General features: G+C 38.5%; 1 protein-coding gene across 1 annotated transcript; it reads left to right on the plus strand.

The window, feature by feature from the left end:
• The first annotated feature begins 1,900 nt into the window (after positions 1-1,900).
• Positions 1,901-21,809, plus strand: LOC148021868 (uncharacterized). Its single transcript, XM_087697389.1, has 5 exons — positions 1,901-2,145; positions 2,258-2,487; positions 21,033-21,124; positions 21,206-21,322; positions 21,488-21,809. The coding sequence occupies exons 2-5, from the start codon at positions 2,271-2,273 to the stop codon at positions 21,695-21,697; spliced, it is 636 nt and encodes a 211-aa protein (XP_087553515.1). The 5' UTR covers positions 1,901-2,145; positions 2,258-2,270; the 3' UTR covers positions 21,698-21,809.
• The last annotated feature ends 867 nt before the right edge of the window (positions 21,810-22,676 follow it).

Below are 22,676 nucleotides of genomic sequence, written 5' to 3' on the forward strand. Positions count from 1 at the left end.
TATGAGTTGGTAGATACAACATGGTATCATGTGCATCATACATGTCAATAGGGATAGCCATACAATAATGATGAGAAATAGGATTAAGAAACAATTATATTTTAATCTCATATGCAACCAAGTTAAGTTCAAAACTTCTAAAGTTATATATTTAATCCTCAACATTACTTTCAACTCAGATTTTGATTGCATCTATGTGATGAAATCTTCAACCTCGGCACTACAACAAAATGTGCATTATCCCATGCTCATAAGCCTCATGTTTTCCTATTGAATCCCTTTCCTATCCATCAAATGGCTTATGCACTTTTGCTCATGCAATTTGGTTACATGTTTGAAGCTTAAGCCATTAGAAAAGGAGCAAAATCTATAAAATGCATTACTATACCTTCTATGTAAATCAATATTATAATTCATTGTACATAAAACAATATTGGTTTGATCTTTGGATTGGGAGGTCCATCATACAAAGACATTGACACAATCAAAGGTTCAAAACACATCTTTGCCTATCAAATTATAGCCTCTCACTTTTTTCATATCTAATAATAGATTTCTAATTTGTAGATACATTTTGTTGGTAGGTGTACATAACAAGAATAGTTTCAAGTTTCTTTTCTTGCAAAATCAAAATTATTATCATGCTAATGGACAATCATCCAACATCCTCTGGAACTTTGAAATATATTGTAGAATACTAAAATAATATTGATGTTGTGAAAGTGCAAGACATCTTCCTATACACAAGGGAATTCCTTATATCAACTGATGAAAATTCTCCAATATTTCAAACAATTTCCTTAGAGAAAATTCTTTAAACCCTAGAAGAATCAAATGCTATAGCCTCCTTGCACTGGGGGGGGGGGGGGGGGGGAGAGGAAAAAGTTTATTTTATTAGGTAGAAAAGAGGTGTCACCAAGGTCAAATGTTTTTTTTGTGCACCTTTAAATTAAAAACTAGCATTCCCTAACCCATGCAAGTGGGTTTAAAGAATCATAGATATAGCTTGCTCAGCCAATCCATGTTTTTTATGAGTCATGCTTTTTGGGTCTATAAACTTGTGAGAGTAACTCAAACAAGTAATCCACGCCTTTCTTTCATTTCTATGTTGGTTAGTGATTGCAAGGGACGCCATTGCACTTATTAGACTGCAAGCTTCATACCATGATATAATTCCATTTACCTTGCAAGATTTCATGATGCAACTCATTGTGGTTTTGCACATCACTGTCTGCTCTCCTCTCAAGTCTAAAATAACCAACAATCTCATGTGTGTGTGTGTGTGTAGAGAGAGAGAGAGAGAGAGAGAGAGAGAGAGAGAGAGAGAGAGAGAGAGAGAGAGAGAGAGAGAGAGAGAGAGAGAGAGAGAGAGAGAGAGAGAGAGAGAGAGAGTGTGTGTGTGTGTGTGTGTGTGTGTGTGTGCATGCATTATTATTGCACTTTCTTTCAAGGGTGAATGACAATTTTCAAAATACTAACTAGAGTGTATGGTTAGACACACTAAACCTTGTTAATTCCATAATTTTATCAACCATTTGTTTTTTACATGGATTATTCTAAGTCTCATTCCATTGAATTCGTATATAATTGCAATTTGCATCCAGAACTACCCATTGCCTTATTGTAGACCATTTCACACATTTCCTTCTAGACTTATACAACCATAAATTTATGGCTAATGGTGCTTAGACCTTGATCAAAATTATTCTAAAACATCAATAGTGGCTTGACAATCATACAAGATGACTTCCTCCTTCAATGACATCTACCTGGATGAAACAACACAAAATATTAAATTACAATATTATATTATAAAAACTTCGACGAAATAATAAGGTCACGATGTGGTGGATGGAGTGTGGGTTGAGTTCTATGGGTGTGTGAGTTCAATCCCTAAGTAGTGCATCCCCTAAGGCACATTACCAAAAACACAAAACGTTAGATTACAAGTCTCCCAAAAATCAGGTCGGGACTGTCGCAACCAGAAATCAGGTCGGGGGCTTTCTGCAGAAGAGTGGACTGTCACGAAGCTACCTTGAAAAGTCCATGGGGAGCAGTACATACTACAGGTGACATGTTTCTCTGACAGTAGACCGTCACACAGACACAGATTATTGTTGCTGGCTTGCTGGCAGATACAAAGAGGTAAGCCTCCCTCCCTCCCTCCCTCCCTCCCTCTCTCGACGTTTGTTTTTATTCGTGAATGCATGTTCTTGTTGATTTCCCTCAAGATATCAAAATCCTTTTGTCGGTGCAGGTGCGACATAGCTATGGAGCTGAGGAGCGGCACAGTCTTGCGGCCGGAGCCTCCCCCCGCGGCCCTGTCGCAGGAGGGCCTGGCGTTCTTCCAGCAGGGCGTCTCTCTCCTCTTGGGGCGCTGGACCGCTCTGCAGTTGGCCATCCACAACGAGTGGGGCGGACCTTCTTCCCAGCAGAAGTCCCAGCAGATGCAGGCTGAGATTGTCGCCTGGCTCGCCCACTCCAAAGGTAACGCTTCTCTCTCTCTCTCTCTCTCTCTCTCTCTCTCTCTCTCTCTTTTCAGCTTCTTCGTCGTGGTAACGATTCAAGGCAAGGACATGATATTCATGGATTTGAGATTTAAATTGGGGTCTGTGTTTGGAAAGGCCAGTGAATGAATCGATTGACAGGCTGACTGCTTTTTCTATTTTGCGTATGTATGTACGAACATACGTACACACATATGAGAGAGAGAGAGAGAGAGAGAGAGAGAGAGAGAGAGAGAGAGAGAGAGAGAGAGAGAGAGAGAGAGAGAGAGAGAGAGAGCTATTTGCATCTACAAAAAAGATAAAATGGCCTATGAGACAAAGAAACGAGTACATTTGACCATGTTGTCTCAACTCGAGAGCAACAATGAAAATGAAAATGATGATACTTACAATCCCAATGATTGCAAGTATAGGCTACCATCATGGACAAAATGATCTCCGATGATCCTTCCTGTGGCATGTAGGGTTCCACCTTGATCAATAGGGCTTGCTGCTTTGTAGAAATATTATATTCTCCTCAACGCAAACATATTTTTTATGGGGTAGTCCAAAACAGCAAGTTCAGTGAGAGTATGTCCTCATCTCTGATGGCTGAGCGATGATGGCTCAAATTTGCTGAAGGTAAGAATGTCGAGGATGGAGATGCGAATTCATCATCTAGGACTAGCTAGCCTTTCAAAAGAAGCATGAGGTGAAGAAGTGATGCGAAATCATATAAGAAAGGCCATCCTTTCTAAAGCAGCATGGCCTTCTCACAAAATTCCTTGTGAACTCTCTCTTGAGATGGTGATTGACCTATTCCCTTCACACCAAAATTCTCGAATTTGATTTTCTTGTGAATTCTCTCTTGAGATGGTGATTAACCTATCCCCTTCATAGTCAATTTCAACGCTTTTCTTGTGCTATCCTTGGGGACAATAGAATCCCCCTTAGGCTTCTAGGAGCATATCACCTTAGAGCCTCGAAGTTTTTCCTCTCCTCAACCTACTACATTAGTTTCTACCTAGCTTTGCCTATGGTTGGTTTGTTCCTTTCCTCTTGATGATTGTCAATGAGCTTGATGGAATCAAAGATGTAGAGCAATGGACAAAGATGGAAGAACATAATGAAAATGGAAGAATTCGGATTAGAGTGCAGATCGAAAATTGAGAACCAAGGGTTAGATAGAGTGTGTTGCGTGTAAAATTTAAATAAGCAATAGAGAGAATTGATTTGACGGACTTGCGTTTGGTTGAACTAGTAAGTGAAAAATGAAGGCCAAAATTTTTGGGGAGGGAACTCCTAAATCCCTAGATGCTGAGAAAAATTGTGGGAAGTGGTGAAGACACAACTATTTTGCACAAAATGCAAGGTTACCTATTAAGTGTGAAATTTGAATTGTTGTAAGGACCTCGAAATGAGTGATTTCTCAAGTAAAAGGGTAGAGAGAGAAAACTGAGTAGTAGGAGGTAGAATTGCAAAGTATAGGCTTACATCATCATTGGGTTAGCAGGGGACAATAAGAGCTTTGTCCACTTCGGGTTTTGTATATTCTTTTGTGGTGGCCACGTTGGGCCTTATCCTTGCTTTCGTTGTACTCACAATTTCGGATATTCTTTTGTGTTGGCCATTGTGGGCCTTATTCTTGCTTCCATTTCATCTCTCAATTTATATTTATGCAAATTCATCCATTATTGTCATTTTGGAGCATTTCCATCATGCCCGCTTCTTCAGTTACAAGTTTGGATGTGGAATATGGATAGACAAAGAGCAAGGCATCATTAGATGTTGGAGTGAGGATTTGAATTGGACATGTTTATTGTCTTGCAAGACATGGGTATTGCATAGGATTGATTTTGAGGCATCTAGTTTTTAATGTCTATTCCAACATTAATGTGGCTAGATGAGTCACAATTTCAAGATGATTGCTTGCCTTAAGTTCATGAGGAGATGAAGGACAAGCACAATTCTAGAGGGGTGTGGGCCCCCATGTTAGCACTAGTACAGGCATAAGTTTTTCAACTTACATGATGACATGCCAACAATGGTGTTCTTAAATGGGTGAGATATTTGTTCATGGGATATGGATTTTCAAATAAACAAACAAAAGGCTGTTGCAAGAGGATAGTCATATGCCAAAAAGGACTATGGTAGATGTATATTTGATTGGGACAGTGGTGATGGGGCTTGAGTGGTCCCAAGCAAATAGGTGTGTGCAAGTCCAAGTGGTCAAGTACATGTGGAAAGTTTGAATGAAGGACCAAGGAGTGGTGGCATGTAGGTTGCGAGCCATTAGAGTCGACATGCACAATGAAGATTGAGAGGGTGAGATTCATCAAACATTGTAACATCTTTATGAATGAGAGAGAGAGAGAGAGAGAGAGAGAGAGAGAGAGAGAGAGAGAGAGAATGGGGGTAGTATGATGGTTCGGGTTCCAAACAAATGGAGTGCTTTTTATTTGAATTTGCTGCTAAAATCATATGGTTGATTCAATACAGAGTCTCCTCTTGGTTCATGTTGTACCTCGTTTGTTCTTTGTGGATTTGATCTTGATTTAAAACATTAGACCAATTCAAAATGAGATTAATAATGAACACGCTACATCACAAATCAAGTTCGAAAAAGGAGTGACAGCTTATGAATGTGAACACTTGGGTGGCATGTTTTTCCATGAGCAACAATTATCAAAATGGCTCTACTTTTGTGGCTCTAGTATTTAGCAAACGCCTTCAAATACAACTTCCAAACCTTCTAGAAAATTGTACAAATATACATAGCTCTAGGTAAAGCCTTGCTGGTCTTCTTGCATAGGTTAGCCTTTCAAATCCTTAATATTGAGAGTTATATCCATTTTGGCACCCTTCGCCCATCTTTTGGGCTGGTTAACTGATTGGCCTAATGGTTTTGTTGAGCTGGATTCAGATTTGCCTTGGGATGAAGGGCATATGTATGTAGTGTTTCCTTTGTTCATTTTGCTTCTTTTGTCTCTATGCCATTTCCAGCTTTGATCTAAGTTTTGCAGTCTAGATTTCACTTTAGTTTCCATCATCATGGTATTAGAGCACATATTCTATCCTTGCCATCAAAACTTGCTTAAAATGTGGGCAATATCTGCTTGATAGAGCATTGCAGACCAAACCTACCTTCCTGCTATAGAGGCCTTCAATGCTGATTGTGTTAGTGCAGCGGTGCTTAGCCCTTCCCTAGCCCTTGGAGCTAGTTTTGTGGCAGCCATAGCTATGTTTTTGCAGTTTGAGGCCTGCCCTACTAAAGAAGCCTTCAGTGCTGTTTGTGTTAGTGCAGCACTGCTTAGCCCTTCCCTAGCCCTTGGAGCTAGTTTTGTGGCAGCCATAGCTATGTTTTTGCAGTTCGAGGCCGGCCCTAGTCCATGACAGTATCGATTTTGTTTTGATTGAGGTGTTTATAGCCTGGTTCCAAGTTAGAAACTGCTGTATTTAATAGTAGATAAAGCAATCAATTGTCTTCCATCATACTTTTGCATACATGTTTCCTTTGCTCGCCGATTGAATGTATTAGTTCTCATTCTTTTATCAGCTTTGTGGCAGGCCATAGCTGTACTTTTGTAGTTTGGGGCTTGCCCTAGTTTGTGGTAACATCTTTTTTACTGGAGTGTCTATTGTCCAGTTCCAAACCGTTTTGAGTTTAGCTTGGTAGTTTTGAGGCACAACCGGCTCTATTTTGCAGTAGGACAGTGGGTAGTGTAACTCCAATTAACTTTTGTAGCCATATTTCCTTTGATAGCTTTGTTTTTATTAGTATCCACTGATCAAGTGTAATATACAATTCTAGCACAATCCTGATTCATATACACATCAAGTGTATAGATGACAACTTCACCCTATGGAACAAGTTGTTGAAGTTCCACTTGGAGATGTGTCAACATTGGGGCTGCTCCTAATGGGTTGCTTTTGTTGGCCATTCGCTTTTAGTTCATTATGGAAATACCCAAAGTGATGTTTCAAGCTTTGTTTCTATAAGCTTTAATACTTTTTTTGAAGTTCATCATGGAAATACTCAAAGTTGTGTTTCAAGCTCTGCTTCTTGAAACTTAATGCTTTTGATTGATAACACATGGGGAGGTGCTAGATCTAGAGGCTCCACATTTAGCCAATTGGCTATCTTCAGTGTTCATGGGGCAATCTACATAACAATGGAATTGTGCTTGATATGAAGGTATTGCCAACCATGGCAATGATCAGAAAGTAAGATTGTGTGAGCGGACGTGTTATGCACAATCTTGCTTGTGAGCATTGGTTCGAGGTAGACAAGGTCATTAGGATTCAAAAGCTTTGACATTTTGTTTGTTTATCATTTCATGTGTTTTGACAGAGGTAGCATCCTTTCATCGGTGTTGATTTCAATTTTAAATTATTTGTGATTTTACATTAGCTGCCAGTTAGTGCATTTCAATTGTTAGTGTCTCCCAGGTTGCATTTACATGTGTCATGTTAATGATGAAGTTTGGGGTTGGCAGTTGCAATTTTGGCATTGGTCAGCCAACATTCATGTAAGGCATCCAGTTTGGGGTTGCCCAAGCAGTATTCGACCAGATTTTGGCACCAATCGACCAACATTCATGCAAGGTGGTTAGTTTGGGATTGGCTTCTCTATTTACATAATCCCCTCCCCATTTAGCAGCATTCAGGTTTAGCACTCTTTGTGTTATCCAAGTATTCTCAGTCATTAACTTGATCCAATGTGTCCTCATTGATGCTTCGGGCTGCATGGTAGGGTCTAATCAGTCCACATTGTATTCAACATTTCATTTTAGGTTAATGCATATATTTTTCCTTCTATTTTCTGCGTTTATATTAGTCTCTCTCTTCCCTTCTTCTTTGTGTTCCATGTTCTTCTGAAACCAACCTTCCTTCTCGGATAGGGCGGTAAATAACCTGATTTAATATCAATTACATGAATTAACAGATTCACATAACTAAAATTGCACACTTTACTATGCAATCTTGGACATTGGACACCTTGTTGGCCCCAAAATTGGTACCCCTTGCTGTATTTCTTGATCTTATATTACAAATGGAAGGAGTATAACTAAGATACTTTGATCTCCTTTGCTAATCCAAGTGCCTCTTATTGTCAAAATTAACCAGTAAGCCTCCAAACCAATTTGCCCCTTGGTTTGCTTGGGGATTGGCCTTCACCTTGCTCCTTGAAAGACAAATTTAACCCCAAATATAATATTGACTGGCTGCCTCTTGAATCTCCTTGAAATTCCTTAATTTTAGCTGCTAGAATTCAAGTCCTGGGCTCTTAATTCTGAGTATGTATCTCGAGGCCGTTGTCAAAGTCCTAATTTCTACTGTAAATTAAGGTTTACAATAGAGATTGATTGAAATCCCTTGCTTTGATGGCTTAAATTGCTGGAAAATGCTTAGATAAGTTGAGAGATGGTTGGGGGATGAGAGAGAATGTTGTAGAGAGAGAAATTCTAGAGTTTTATTGCGAGAGAAATTGAAAAACTGTTGCTACCTTACCCAAATAGCTATGGAAACTGTCATCTATAGCTTCAGACTAGTAGAAAGACAGTTTTTCCCCTCTTGTATGTTGTCACCTGTACCAAAACGACCTTGGGCTGTTGGCAGTTGCTCTTGGAGGGCTCCAAATTGCTATCACTTGTTGTAGGACTAGTCCATGGTGATTGCAAATTGCACCAACAATCTCTTCTTGCTCTTTAACAACCTCCTTTTCTCTCACAATGACTAGAATAGACTTCCACTAGCCTCTCAAAACGTTTTTCTACTTGTATAGGCAAGTTTTGCCAAGTGACAGCCTTCTAATCTCGATTTTCAGCATTATTCAGTTTATTAAGTTAATTTTGAAAATTAATTTAATAAGTATTCTAGTGCTCAAAAAATTAATTTCACCAGTCAAAAATTTAATTGGCTAGGCCAAATTGTCTTCCAGGTATCCCTGAACAGCTATTGACCCTTAGATTGGCATTAAGTAATTATTTAATGCTTAGTCTCTAATGTCACCACTAACATTAATGGCCAATAAATTGGTCTAAGCCCAAATATGACACCGGGTACTACCTAATACCTATTAGATAACTTATTAGAACTTTTGCCTTTGGCACCCACTACATCCTTGGGGTCCTTAGCCTGTTACCATGAAATAACTGCCATGTGTATCACATATGCTAAATAACTTTGCACTTTGATTAATAACTTAATTAAATGTTGTTGGCAAGATTAAAGAATCTCAAAATTTCACGTCCCCCTGATAGACCTACCCCTTGAAATCCTTGCAATCATCCTCGATTGCACTGCATTGTGCTAAAGGAAAAGTATATTGCATTGGAATTTTCATAAGGCATCACAGTCACAACATTGGCCATTGTTATCCAACCATGCCATATGCTCCAAACTTGCTGTAAATTTTCAATCAACATATACATAACTTAAAACTGAAAATTAGTCTAGAACCATTGCTAGAAACCCATTGGATGCATCTATAACTCATGTTTCTCAACTGTTCCGACTTTAGAACTATAGTAAAGTATATTCTCAGCATAAACCTTGGCTAAAATTGTCAATGATATTTACTAACATGCTCCATGGAACTTGTAAACCATTGAAAATTGAGTATACTCTAATCATAAATTGATCATTTGTTGATCTAAGAATTAATCACAAAGTGGTGCAAATGTAACCCCAAACTGATCACAAAAACTAATTAGTAACTAATGTAAAAATTGTTGGAAAATTGATCCCATACTGACTATAAACAGTTCTCAAATTCATAAAAAAATGAATTGAAACTGATTAGAATTTGATCTCAAAACTGAGGCAAAAGCTCATGCCTAGCTAATCATAAACTGATCCCAAACTAATGCAAAAGTGTAGTCTTAGTAACCAACCATACTCATATGCTTACATCTCATAGTGACTGGTACACTAAGTTTTGACCCCATGGTAGACATATTGTCAACATTATACCTTGGATGCATGTTGAATATATCCAAGATCCACTGCATACAAGAGTTGTCCACAACTAGCGGAGTGGAACCGTCTCCTTGGGTATCAGGCAATACTTTGGACCCTTGTCTTACTGAACTTGATTGAGCTCGAACCAAAGTCAGCTCTAATTGAAAGGCATCTCGGTAAAGTTGCAACAATTGAGGATAGTCTACCAAGTCATGCTCTTGCATCCACTTTGCATCTATTGTTGAAACAATGCTAAAGCTTCACTAAGAAGCATATGAAAACTTTACCTCTAACTTCACTTGCCACAAATCTCCACTAGGTTATAGGCCTTTCTTTCCTTTAAGTATTGCGATGCTTTATACTTTCACATTGCTGCAATTCCAACTTAACTAATATGCAACATTGCCTCCAGTTGACTAGCCCCTTATGTGCACTTGACATGCTAGGAGCATTAGATGCATAAGGAAACATTCTTGTTTGCATACTTTGGACCATTGCAATGTGACTATGCATGGGAATTTGCATAGTATCAGCCATAGCCATACCGATATACATTTTTCCATACATTGCATGCATTACCAATTGCATCTTTTCTCATGCAAGCATTATCAGCTGAATTTCCCTTATGACCAATACTATATGGAGCATTTGCATGACCAGCATTAATACCATGAGTCCAAAATACAATGGTTTGTATATATGCATTGCTAAACTTGCCACTTTGTGCCCTATCATCATGCCAACATTGCTATACATGTTGTAGTTTATAAGGAGTTGTGTCATACATTCCCATATGCGGTTTGTGACCCACCATAGCATGGAAACTAGTGCCATCACCAAAGTACCTTGGCTGTCCCATCATTGCATGGATACCTTGCTATCCAAAAAGCATTGGATTGGCACTTCCAAGTTGGCCTTGCTATGCATTAATTGCCCCAATAGCATCATTTACTTATGCTCACTACCCACATTTGGAACATCATGCTATTGTATTGGCTCTTCCTTCAGTGCATCTTGTTGTCCCGAAGCTCTCGAAGATGATGTCCTCTTCTTGCCTTTGTTGCCCTCCTTTAAGGGTTCAAAAAGCGCATAAACTGAGGATCATTTGTTGGTTGCATAAACATTTCAGCCGCTGTCCTTAGTTGATCTTTAAATTGGTCATCAAACTTCTCTTCCTCTTGCTGATCATTAGCTTCTAAAGGTCTAGAAGGACCAATATTTTGGTGTAAACCAACGTTATTAGCTTGTTGTCCATGTTGTGTGCCTTATCCAAGATCAGGCATTACATTTTTCTGAATACTATGAATTTTGAGGTTGAGAGGCATTATCTTTCCTTAGATTCTCTGATCTCCTCCGCTAATCCAATGCCTCTTGCTGTCAAAATTGACCAGTAAGCCTCCAAACCAATTTGTCCCTTGGTTTGCCTAGGGATAGGCCTTCACCTTGTTCCTTCAAAGACAAATTCAGTCCCAAATTTGATATTGGCTAGCTGGCCGCTTGAAATTCCTCAATATTAGCTACTAGAATTCAAGTCCTAAGCCTTCAATTTTGAGCATGCATCTTGAGGTTGTTGTGAGAACCCTTATTTTTGCTGTAAATTAAGGTTTACAATAGAGATATGATTGAAATCCCTTGCTTTGATGGTTCAAATTGTTGAAAAATGCTTAGATAACTTGAGAGATGGTTGGGGGATGAGAGAGAATGTTGTAGTCTGAGAAATTCTAGAGTTTTATCGCAAGAGAAACTAAAAAATTATTGCTACCTTGCTCAAATAGCTTTGGAAGCTGTTATCTACAGCTTCAGACTAGTAGAAAGATTGTTTTCCTGCTCTTATATGGTGTCACTTTACCAAAAGGACCTTGGGCTGTTGTCACTTGCTCTTGGAGGGCTCCAAATTGTTGTCACTTAATGTATGACTGATCCATGGTGGTTGCAAATCACATTAGCAGTCTCTCCTTGCTCTAATAGCCTCCTTTTCTCTCACAATGGTTGGAATAGACTTCCACTTGTTCCTAAAAACGTTTTTCCACTTGCATGGGCAAGTTTTGCCAAGTGGCAGCCTTCTAATCCTATTTTCTAGCATTATCCAGTTTATTAACTTAATTTTCAGAATATTAATTTTAAAAATTAATTCAATAATTATTCTAGTGCTCAACAGATTAAATTTACTAGCCAATAATTAATTTGGCTAGGCCAAATTGTCTTCCAAGTATCCCTGTGTAGTTATTGACCCTTAGATCGACATTAATTAATTAAATAATGCCTAGTTTTTAATGTGACTACTAACATTAGTGGCCAATAAATCGGTTTAGGCTCAAATTTGACACTAGGTATCACGTGGTACTTACCAGATATAACTTATTATAACTTTTACTTTTGTCACCCATTGCAAATCAAGGGGTCCTAGTAAATCAAGGGGCAAATTAATTTGAAGGCTATTGGCCATTTATAACAACAAGAGGCACTTGGATTAGTGAAGGAGCTTGAAGCATGTTAGTTGTACTCCATCCATTTGCAATACAAGTTAAAGAAATTCTTAAGGGGTGCCAATCTTTGAGGCCAATCAAATATTGACAATCCAAGATGAAGTGGTAAAGTGTGTATTCATTTCATATGTATTTGCTTCTTGGTGTAATTAAGTGTTAATTAGGTAATTATCACCATTTGAAGGAGGAAGGTTGGTTTCATGAGCTTTGAAGACCCATACTTTTATTAGTCAGGCTGTTGCGAAGACCATCATGGTTGTGTAGATGGATGCGAAGAAGGCCAATAATAAGAGCCCTGATCAAACAAAGATTAACACTCTAACAGTTCCAAAGAAAGAAGCGGTCAAGGTCTCATTCACTAGTGTCTTCTCTCTTTCGTTCTACACGAGTTTCTATTGAAGGGTCCCCTTTAGCGATTATGGAATGCTTTGTATAGGTGCCTGTTCTTGCCACATTATTTGAGAAGGATTGCTTGGATGGTACAAATTGCTCCCTTTGGTCTCGCAAAGTGGAGTGCATTCTTGATACCTTTGATTTATAAGATTATTATTCTACTCCTATCCCTTGTCCAGTGGAGGATTCTACTATTCAATCGATTGTCAATCAGGCGGCTCTTTGTGATTGGCTCATCTCTGAAGCTCCTTTCTTCCTCTTTATGAGTTGTTAGAGGTCTACACAAAGTTATCTTCTTTGTATCAGGTTAGGACATTTGCACACCGCATTACCCTTTAGGAGAAGCTGCGAATGTTATCAATTGATGATCCTCCTTCCATGAAGGATCATATATAACGTATCTGGTAGACTATCTTTAGACGACGGCCCTCTGTTGGTGAATAAAAATGGCACGAGTGATTCCTTTTTTTCACCACCCAACCTCGTCTAGACGATTGCTGGTTCCTCCCCCTAATTCGACTGCCATCTGTTTGCTTTAGGTGAGTCCTACTGTTCTTAGATTCGCTTACTCTCTAGGCTTCCCTTGACCTTGTTCGGGTGCCCAAGGCCCCCGGACGGTCATCCCTCGCGCCTGTCTCCCATAAGTTACATTTATTAATGTAATATTTCCTTCCCCTTGAGAATCGGTTTCGTCCTCGAATTTGATACTTGGAAGGTGCCACTGTAAATTGGGAAACCTTTTCCTTAAAGTACTTACTTGCTCCCATGTTGAGCTTTCTTCTGAACAGTCTTTCCATTTGACCAAACATTCTTGATAAATAGTATTCCTTGTTCGTGTGTTACGAACTTTTAATATTCTTTCTGGTTCATGTGGATTAGATTGGTCATCTAATAGCTCCTCAATGTTATCATTTAAGATTAGATTATCCAAATCACCCAACTTCTTCTTTAGCTTACTTACATGAAAAACTGGACGTGTTTTACTACCAGCAGGTAGTTGGAGCTTGTAAGCCTGTTTTCCCACCCTTTTAAGTATCGTGAAAGGACCACAATACCTGGGCTAAAGCTTTGGACATTGTCTCGTTTTCATGGTTTTAGTTTGTTCAGGCATCTTAAGATAGACCAATTCTCCTTCTTCAAAGGAGATGTCGCTTTGGTGAGGATCTGCATAAGCTCTAGCTCGATTTTGAGCTTTCTTAGTATTTTCTTGAGTAAATCTTAACATACTATTCATATTCTCCAAAAAGTCCTTGGCTGCTTGAACCTTTTCCTTATGCAGTCCCACTGCATGAGGAGCTTTGGGCTGAAACCCATACAGTAGCATAAATGGACTATATCCAGTGGAAGAGTGCTTGGCACTATTATATGCAAACTCTGCTATCGGTAGATACTCTTCCTAATTTGTTTGCCTTTTACTTACATATGCCTTGAGCATATCTTCAAGGATTTGGTTAACCCTTTTAGTTTGCCCATAAATTTGTGGGTGGTCCGCCGTACTCATGGCAAGTTTAGTATTCAACTTCCTAAATACAACACGCTAAAATTGACTATCAAATTTTCTATCTCGATCAGAAACTATATTTGCCGGAAGGCCATACAATTGGTATATGTTCTCTACGAACAATCTAGCCAATTTTGGTGTTTTAACATCAGTTGAAGTTGGAATAAACCTAACCATTTTGGTTAACCTATCCACAATCACCCACACAGAGTTGTGCCCCCTGTGTGTTCTGGGTAACGCAACAATAAAATCCATGGAGATACTCTTCCATTTTCCCGAAGGAATCTCTAATGGGTGGAGAAGTTCTCCCATTTTCAATCTTTCAGCTTTATTAACGTGGCATTTATTATATTTGACCACATAGTCAAGGATTTCCTTATTCATTCCAGGCCAATAGAATTGCCTTTTAATAAGACTATAAGTCTTATTAACTTCTGGATGTCCCGCACTAGTAGTATCATGACACTCAAAGAGTATCTGACACCTTATTTCTTCATCTTTCGAGACACATACCCTACCCTTGTAGAGTAAATAACCATTATTAATGGTAAAATTCTTCCACTTAAATCTCATTTGAGCAACCCCTGATGCTCCATTTCCTTGATGAACATCCTCAGATATTCGTTTCTCTGTGGAGGCTCTTCCATTTGGATCCCCATTATTTATTGCTTTTCATATGTTGGAATATGCCGGATCCAACCTGGCATTTCCCTTTCAAAGATTCAAGTAAATCAAAAGTGAACTGAGTAAAACTCAATTTATTTATGATAGGCATTCTGCTGAGTTCATCAACCACTATATTGTACTTCCCCTTTCTATACCTTATTTCATAGTCGAACTCTTGAAGGAGTTCGGCCCATCTGGCTTTACGCCCTTATAGATCCGGTTGGTCATTAAGCCACTTAATATTTTCATGATCCGACATGATCAAAAGTTTGGCACCGTACAGATAGTGCCTCCATTTCTTCATTGCATGTACTATTGCATACAGTTCCCTCTCATAAATAGAATAATTCCGTTTTGCACGGTCTAATTTTTTGCTTTCAATAGCTACTGGTCGACCTTCTTGTAATAAGACCGCGCCTATCGCTTTATCACTGGTATCGGCTTCAACAACAAATGGTTTATTGGGATCCACAATTAATAGTACTGGAGCTGCAGCAATAGCTACCTTAAGTTTTTGAAAACTTTCATTTTGGTGTGTTCCCCAATTAAAGCTCTTTCCTTTTCCTTTAAGTTGGTCTGTCATTAGAACAACTATTTTGGCATTAATCTTGAATGAATCTACGATAAAATCTAGATAAACCTAGGAAGATTTGCAGCTCTTCCAGGTTCCTTGGAGATGGCCATTCAATAATTGCCCTTACTTTTTCTGGAGCCATCTTGATTTCCTCTTTCGAGATAATATGTCCCAAATATTTGACCTCTTGTGCGAAGAATTCACATTTAGTTTTCTTCGCATAAAGGGAATGTCTTCTTAACAATTGGAATACTAATCGTAAGTGTTCCAAATGTTCTTCTTTTGATTTACTAAAGATCAAGATATCATCCAAGAAGACTACTACAAAGTGTCCTAGATAGGGCCGTAACACACTATTCATTAGCTTCATAAAAGTAGTTGATGCATTAGTGAGGCCAAAAGGCATCACTAAAAAATCATAATGCCCATATCTAGTACGAAATGCTGTCTTAGGAACATCCTGTGCCTTAATTCTTACTTGGTGATAGCCTGATCTTAAGTCTATCTTTATGAAGAATTTTGCCCCTTGTAATTGATTAAAAAGATCTTCCATCCTGGGCATAGGAAATTTATTATTCACCGTTATCTTATTAAGTGCTTTATAATCAGCACAAAGTCGCATAGAACCATCTTCTTTCTTTACCAATAAAATTGGCGAAGCCCAAGGTGAATTGCTGGGTTGTATAAACCCTTTATCAAGGGAATCCTTAATTTGTCTTTCAACTTCTTGGTGTTGTGTTTCACTTACCTTATAAGGTGGTTTAGAAATAGGGTGTGTATCCCTATCTGTGTCAATTGGGTGATTTATATCACCCCTATCTGGTGGAAGGCAACTTGGTAAATCAAAAGGAAACACATTTTAAATTCATCTAACAAACCACTTAATTCATTACTTACATTCAACTCACAAACATAAGAAAATTGTTGCTTTATATTACAAAAAGTAAAAGTATTTTGTACAGGAAGAGACCATAACATATATACCTCACAAGCTTCCTTCTTTATCAGCTTCTGAACTTCAGTGGAACACAACAAAGGGTTATTAGATACTTCATGTTCACCTTGAATCACAAAAGTCTTACCATCCCTTTCAAATTCCAGTGTATTATGATAATAACTACGTTTTAAGGATGGTTCCAATCCCCATAGCCACTCCCTCCCTAAAGCAATATCGGCTCTTTCCATATTCATAATTTGGAAATCAAGTTTATCTTTATATCCTTAGATCTCAATTTCCAAATTGGATACCATTGTATCCCATATTTTATTATCTTGACCTTGCATCATACGAACAACATATTGATGCCCACTCTTTTGTTTGGAAAGTTTCAATTTTTTGACAAGTGTATAATTTATGAAATTGTAGATAGCAAAGTCATCACTCATGACTCTAACCCTTTTCCCAGCTATCAATCCATGCACTCTAACTAAATCATGTGGCCCAAAGGTAGGCTGCCACATAGAAGTTGACATACAACACCTATGTTGTACATCCTTGTGCAAGACCTCTAAAGATTTATACTTTTCATGCCCCTTTAATTCCAAGGTCTGCACTACATGGATTTGTTTTTCTTTTCCCTTGCCCTTGTCCTTATCCTTTCCTTTATCTTCCCTCTTTTTCCTTTGAGGGCAATTTCAGGCAGCATGGTTAGGGGATAGGCAATTGAAACACAGCCTTTCTTTTTTGGCCTTATCAAAGTCATCTTGACTTAACTTTGGCCTTACATATTGTTTCTTTTCAAAAGGTTATTTCTTGCCCCTAAGAAATGGTATTTTCCTTTTAAATTTGCCTACAATTTTTGAGGTTTCAATTTCCTTAGTTTTGGGCTCCGTATCAGTGAGACTAGTGAGTGTACCTAGACGCGTACTATCTTCATTGATTAATGCAAATTTAATTGCCTCTTCAAGTCTCTTAGGTGAACTCCTTTTCACTTTCTTTTTACATGCCTTATCTAGTCCCCTAATGAATCCTCTTGTTTTTTGAAATTCATCTATTCCTTTCAATTTGAGGATTATCTCACGATACTCCTCCAGATATGTCAGCAGGGGTCTTTTCTTTTGTCTGACATAATCCCAATCTTTTCAATTTCTTTCCATTTCATTCTCAGGAAGGAATTCTTTCAAAAAGACCGATTCAAATCGAGCCCAAGTTTCAGGTATTTTATTTGTCTCCTTTAAAGTTTGCCACCATTTATATGCCTTTGGCCCCAAAGTTAAACTGGCCTCCAGCGCTTGGAGATGTGGTGGAGTATTTTTAAGTTTGTGCAAATCCTCCCATTTTTGGAGAAAATTAAAGATAGTGTCTTTATTTTTGTCTTTTTCCTCCCCGTGAAACTGAGGGGGTTTCATATATTTTAACACTGGGTTATCCCTTAACTTTTGGTGGGGTTCTCTAGTATCTCGCATAGTCACATCTAAATCTTTCGATGAAGATGGAATATCCGAAGTTTTTACTTTATTTTTATCCCTTTCTAGTAATAAGGTTAGTTGAGATTTTATTGTGAGTGTTTGAGTTAGAAACTCCATTTGAACCCCTTGTGTTTGCACACGAGCAGTTAGATCATCAAATTGTTCTCGTGTGGCAAAAAATTCTTCCCATTGTTCTTCTTGTATTTCCGTTACATGGGGATCTACCATAGGGTGGTCCTCGGAACTAGAGCCTTCGATTACCCTCTCTCTCTCTTTCCCCTCCATCAATACACTGGAATTGGAAAGCAAATATAAGAAATTTGCGTACAAAGTTGGGGTACTTCCCTGATTATAAAAATAAAACAGAAGTCAATGATCTCTGTAAGGTAGAGATGGCGCAAAGAACGGAGCAGCTGGGAACACGGCCTGTCGGCAGGAGCGCTGGGTATGGGTGTAATTAATCACCCCCCGTCAAGTCGCATGAAAACACCGGCTGTGACTAGAAATATTAAAGTGGGACTTAGTCCCACCGTAATCGCCAGCGCGAATGTCAACGAATAGTGTGACCTGGTTTGCACCTGTCCGTTGTGGTCACCATCGTTAACACCAAGAACGACGACTGAATAGCCTTAATAGCCTTGTCATCCAACTTGTGGGACTTCTGAGAAGGCATGTGAGCATACTCTAATGAGCCAAATGTCCTCATATGAGAAAGAAGGCTTGGAGCCCTTTCATGCCTAGTAATGAGTGATGATGTGCAAAGCTTTTGTAGGATACTTGTTCGAAACATAAGCAGTACAATGAATAGCATCGAACCAATAGAATTTGGTAAATTCTTACTCTCACTATGCACCTTGACATCTCCATTAGCAATTGATTCTTGCATTTTGCCACTCCATGTTTTTGCAGGGATTAAGGGATGGTGCAGTGATGAGATGAATACCTTAAGATGCAAGATACTCAGAAAACAGTTTAGAAAGATAATTATCCCCTCATCGGTGTGAAGTGTCCAAATGTGAAGGTTGCTTTGATTCTCCACCATGACAATAAAAGTCTTGAAGCAAGAGAAGACTTTAGACTTAGACTTCAACCCATACAAATAGAGGGCTCCAATCGTCAAGAGGAGTAATTAAGGGAAGTTTGGGTATCGTACCATTTATGTGGTTTGATGTGGATAAGTAAATGAGATAAAGAAAGGACATTGTTTCAAGTGCAAAGGCAAGCATAGGCTTAATTCGTATTTGATTAACAAAGGAGAATAAAGACCCATGAGATGATTGCAAATGTGTTACAAAGGCTCCATCTTCTACATTGGCTTTCACTTGTACTTTGATGAAAGTGGCATTCATCTTTTACCTTATGCTGACTAATTTAGTCCTGCTTGGGTTATTTTGGTTGCTGTGCGAGCTATCTTTCAGGATTGGTGGGTGGTTGGACTGATTACAATGAAACGATGATATAGTACAAGGTAGGGTCAAACTTTTGAATAAGGAGTAAGATATGATGATACAATTCACTCTTTAGTAGGCTTGGTATTCTGCCAAAACACCCATGCATGTATGCATAGGCTAGATGCATACACGTGTATACACATGTGTGTATGCAGAGATTTAACGTGGACACTTCTATACATTTTGGTGTTTGAAAAATCGTTTGCAGACTTTAATGTGACTCTCTCTCTCTCTCTCTCTCTCTCTCTCACATGTGCTTCTTAGGCACTGAGTGCAGGTTTTCTAATTGCAATATTAGGAAGAAGGTGCCATATTAGGACATATTGTTATTTATTTGATACGAGTTGTCACTCATTTATATTAGTTAGCCCATATCATAGATCTTAGTTAGGGTTCTTTAAATTTCAATACTTATCTCGGCTATAGTAGGATTAATTGGAAATTTCATTAATAGATCATTTGTGTCAATAAGTGAAAGATAGGTTTTGAGCGGTGGCTTTGTGAATTTTGGCCCTTGGGAGATACTAAAACCACTAATCAGGTAGGATAGTTTGTCATGATCTTGCCTGTTTCTAACTAGTAACTGGTCAATATACAAGTGTTAATTTGCATTATTATTTATAAAGGTTTCTTGCACTCCATTAGTTTCCATTGATAAAGGTTTCCATTACTCCATGGATCCCCATCCATACTTACCTTCTATCTTCATGTCTCTCTTCATTCAACTTTCCACGATATGTTATGTATAACTTTTAGTTCATTTGGGGTTTTTAAATGGAGGATACTTGGTCATCTCAACTCTCCATAATAGCGATGTAAGCATCAAGTGAAAAAAGATTGCCACATAAATATTTGCTTGTCCACAATGAGAGTAATGTCAGGGTTTTGCATGAATAGAAGGCAACATATCTATATATCTAGGAAAAACCAGTCTATCAGCCTCATCTCATTGATTTCAAAGAATTTTTTAACTTATCAGGCTTCATTAGTCATTTCTCTCTTAAAGAAGGCTCATTGAAACCAAACTTTCTCCTTGGAAAGGGTGGTAGTAACATGATTTAACAATAATTACAACAAATAATTAAATCACATAAATTGAAATGCACACTTTACCACTTTAATCTTGGACGATGGACAGCTTATGGGCCCCAAAATTGGCGCCCCTTGCTGTATTTTTTCATCTTCAATTGTAAATGGATGGAGTACAATTGAGATTCACCAATCTCTGTTACTAATCCAAGTGTCTCTTTTTGTCGCAAATGACCGGCAAAGCCTTCAAACCAATTTGCCCCTTTGTTTGCTTGGGGATTGGCTTTCAGCTTGCTCCTTGCGAGACAAATTTAGCCCCAAATTCGATATTGGCTTGTTGGCCTCTTGAATCTCCTTGGAAAACTTCAATTTCAGTTGTTGGAATTCAAGTCCTAGGCCCTCAATTTTGAGCACACATTGCGAGGTAGTTGACAAACCCTAATTTCTACCCTAAATTAGGGTTTATAGTAGAGATGAACAAGAATCTCCACCTCTAATGACTCAAATGACTGGGTTTCATTGAGATTGAGAGATGGAGGATGAGAGGAAATGCTGCAGAGAGAGAAAATTCAGACTTCGTCGTGAGAAAATGGACAAAATTAGCTACCACCTTGTCTAGACAGCCACGAAAGCTGTCTCCATTGATGGAACACCCCCAAATATGATGTTGCCTAGCTATCACAGCCCTTAAACCTCTGTCATCTATAGTTGTAGTCTCTTTTGGACATGTCGCCAGCTCTTGGAGGTCTCTTGGTGGCTAGAAATGGCTTGTCAACTGTTGCACATTTGATTTACTTTTATTCAAATGCTAAGCGAAGCCTTAACACGTCGTCGTGACAGTAACATTGATTCATGTGACAGCTAATTGTAGTTTTCAGTCAACTACTGCCAAAATTCTGTAGTCAAGCTTTGTTGATTGACTCTTTAGTGGCCTTAAATCACAAAGTTTAGGCAGGGGATTCTGATTAGCTTGTTTCAAGTATTATGTCTTAGTGCATGCTTGAAGGTTCATACATGTGTATGTGATCTTACAAAGCTCTGTATAATACTTTGTACTGATGGTTATTTGAGCAGTGCAACGGTACATAGATGAGTTAGAGAATATGCTGGATGAGAATATGATAGTGCTGTTTAACACAGAGACCGAGGATGGGAGTCTTGAGGAGGTAAATTTCATATGTTGTCCTCTCATTGTAGTGTAATAAGGTTGCTTATAGAATAACACACCTCACCAGACTTGATATCAGGTTGCAGAGAAGATCATGTCTCTATATGAGGATTGTGCGAATGGTAATTTCACAACTGTCAGGGATCTTATGTCAAGTGGTCCTGTAACTTCTCACTCGGCTTCAGTAAGCCGGCAGGTATTTATCTCTTCTTATCAAAAATAGTCCTTTAATGTGGGTACATCTTAGTGTGTCAGTTATGCACGTTATATTGAAGATCGTAGATTTTGTTTTTCTGCTTGTATATTTAAGAAAATTTCACTCTTGCTTTTTAACTTCATTTTTTCTTACATCTTGCGTTAGGTTGATGATATAGGAGAGGAAACTCCTGCAGGGAATGTGGAAGGAGGTGAGGCAGACACAAATATGGACATTGACAATAGTCTGCAGGAGGCAGATCCATTTCCATCTAAGGCTGAAGAAGATGGAAAGCAGGCGCTGGCCATGGAGGAAGCTGATGGTTGGCAATTAGTGAAATCATCAAAGTCCAAGCGGAAGTCTGGAAGAACTTGAACAAATGGTCCAGTATGTGTTTACACACACTGTTGTTGAATTTAAGAGCATGAAACAAGAAGGCTTTCCGTGTAATAAATAATGTCTTGAGTGTGGGATACTATTTCTTCAATTGTCAGGTTTCCTTGTTCTGCCAACTGCGATGATACCATTTCTTCAATTGTCAGGTTTCCTTGTTCTGACAACTGTGATCATGAGTTTTGGTATTCAATCGACTCTGTTATTTTGGAGCTATATTACACTTGCCAAGGATTGTTGGTGTAATGTAAGGAGGAATAGAGATGTGAGACTGAGCCATTTGGTGCAGTAATTGTAGAAAGTTCTAGAGTCTTGTGCTTGGCCAAAACTTCCAAATTTCTTTCGAGAGTGTTCCTTGGGAGAGTTTGTTCAATGTGAGACATATCAATTTTGGAATGATCAGTATGAGTTGCTTGTACCTCAACTTTCTGAAGATGTTGAAGCTTTCTTTTCCATGTCTTACTTGATGCAGCTACATAATGTAGACATTTTTGGTTTCCCAAAATTGTCTCACAAATAAAGGACATGTGCAATATCAGTCCAAATCATCTCACAAACAGAACATGTGCCCAAATAAGAAGGCACCAATTGTGAAATAGAGCGCATAGATGATTATTATGGGTTACTTGATGTTGAAATGGTAAAAGATTAAGCCAATGCTGACAAGGCTGTGGCTATTATTGACAAGATTTCGATGATTGATTTGAGTGTTTCCTTGGGGCATATAGGTCATTTTTAAAGGTTAGAAAGAAAGAACAATGAATAAAATCTTGGTGCAATGTTTAGGCATGTCAATTTTCTACTTAAACCGTTAATCTCTCAAGGCTTGCTTGCATGGTGAAACATTCTGATCAAGCGATTAATATGAAAGTTCTATTAGGTTAGTGTACATGGTACCTTTATGGGCACCCTAGTCATTGTAGCTGTTCTCTAGCGAGGATGTCGAGAAGGGACAAGAGGG

Source organism: Lygodium microphyllum, chromosome 17 (assembly GCF_053477565.2).
Source record: "Lygodium microphyllum isolate KBCC chromosome 17, Lygodium_microphyllum_v1.1.10, whole genome shotgun sequence".
Taxonomy (NCBI): Eukaryota; Viridiplantae; Streptophyta; class Polypodiopsida; order Schizaeales; family Lygodiaceae; genus Lygodium; species Lygodium microphyllum.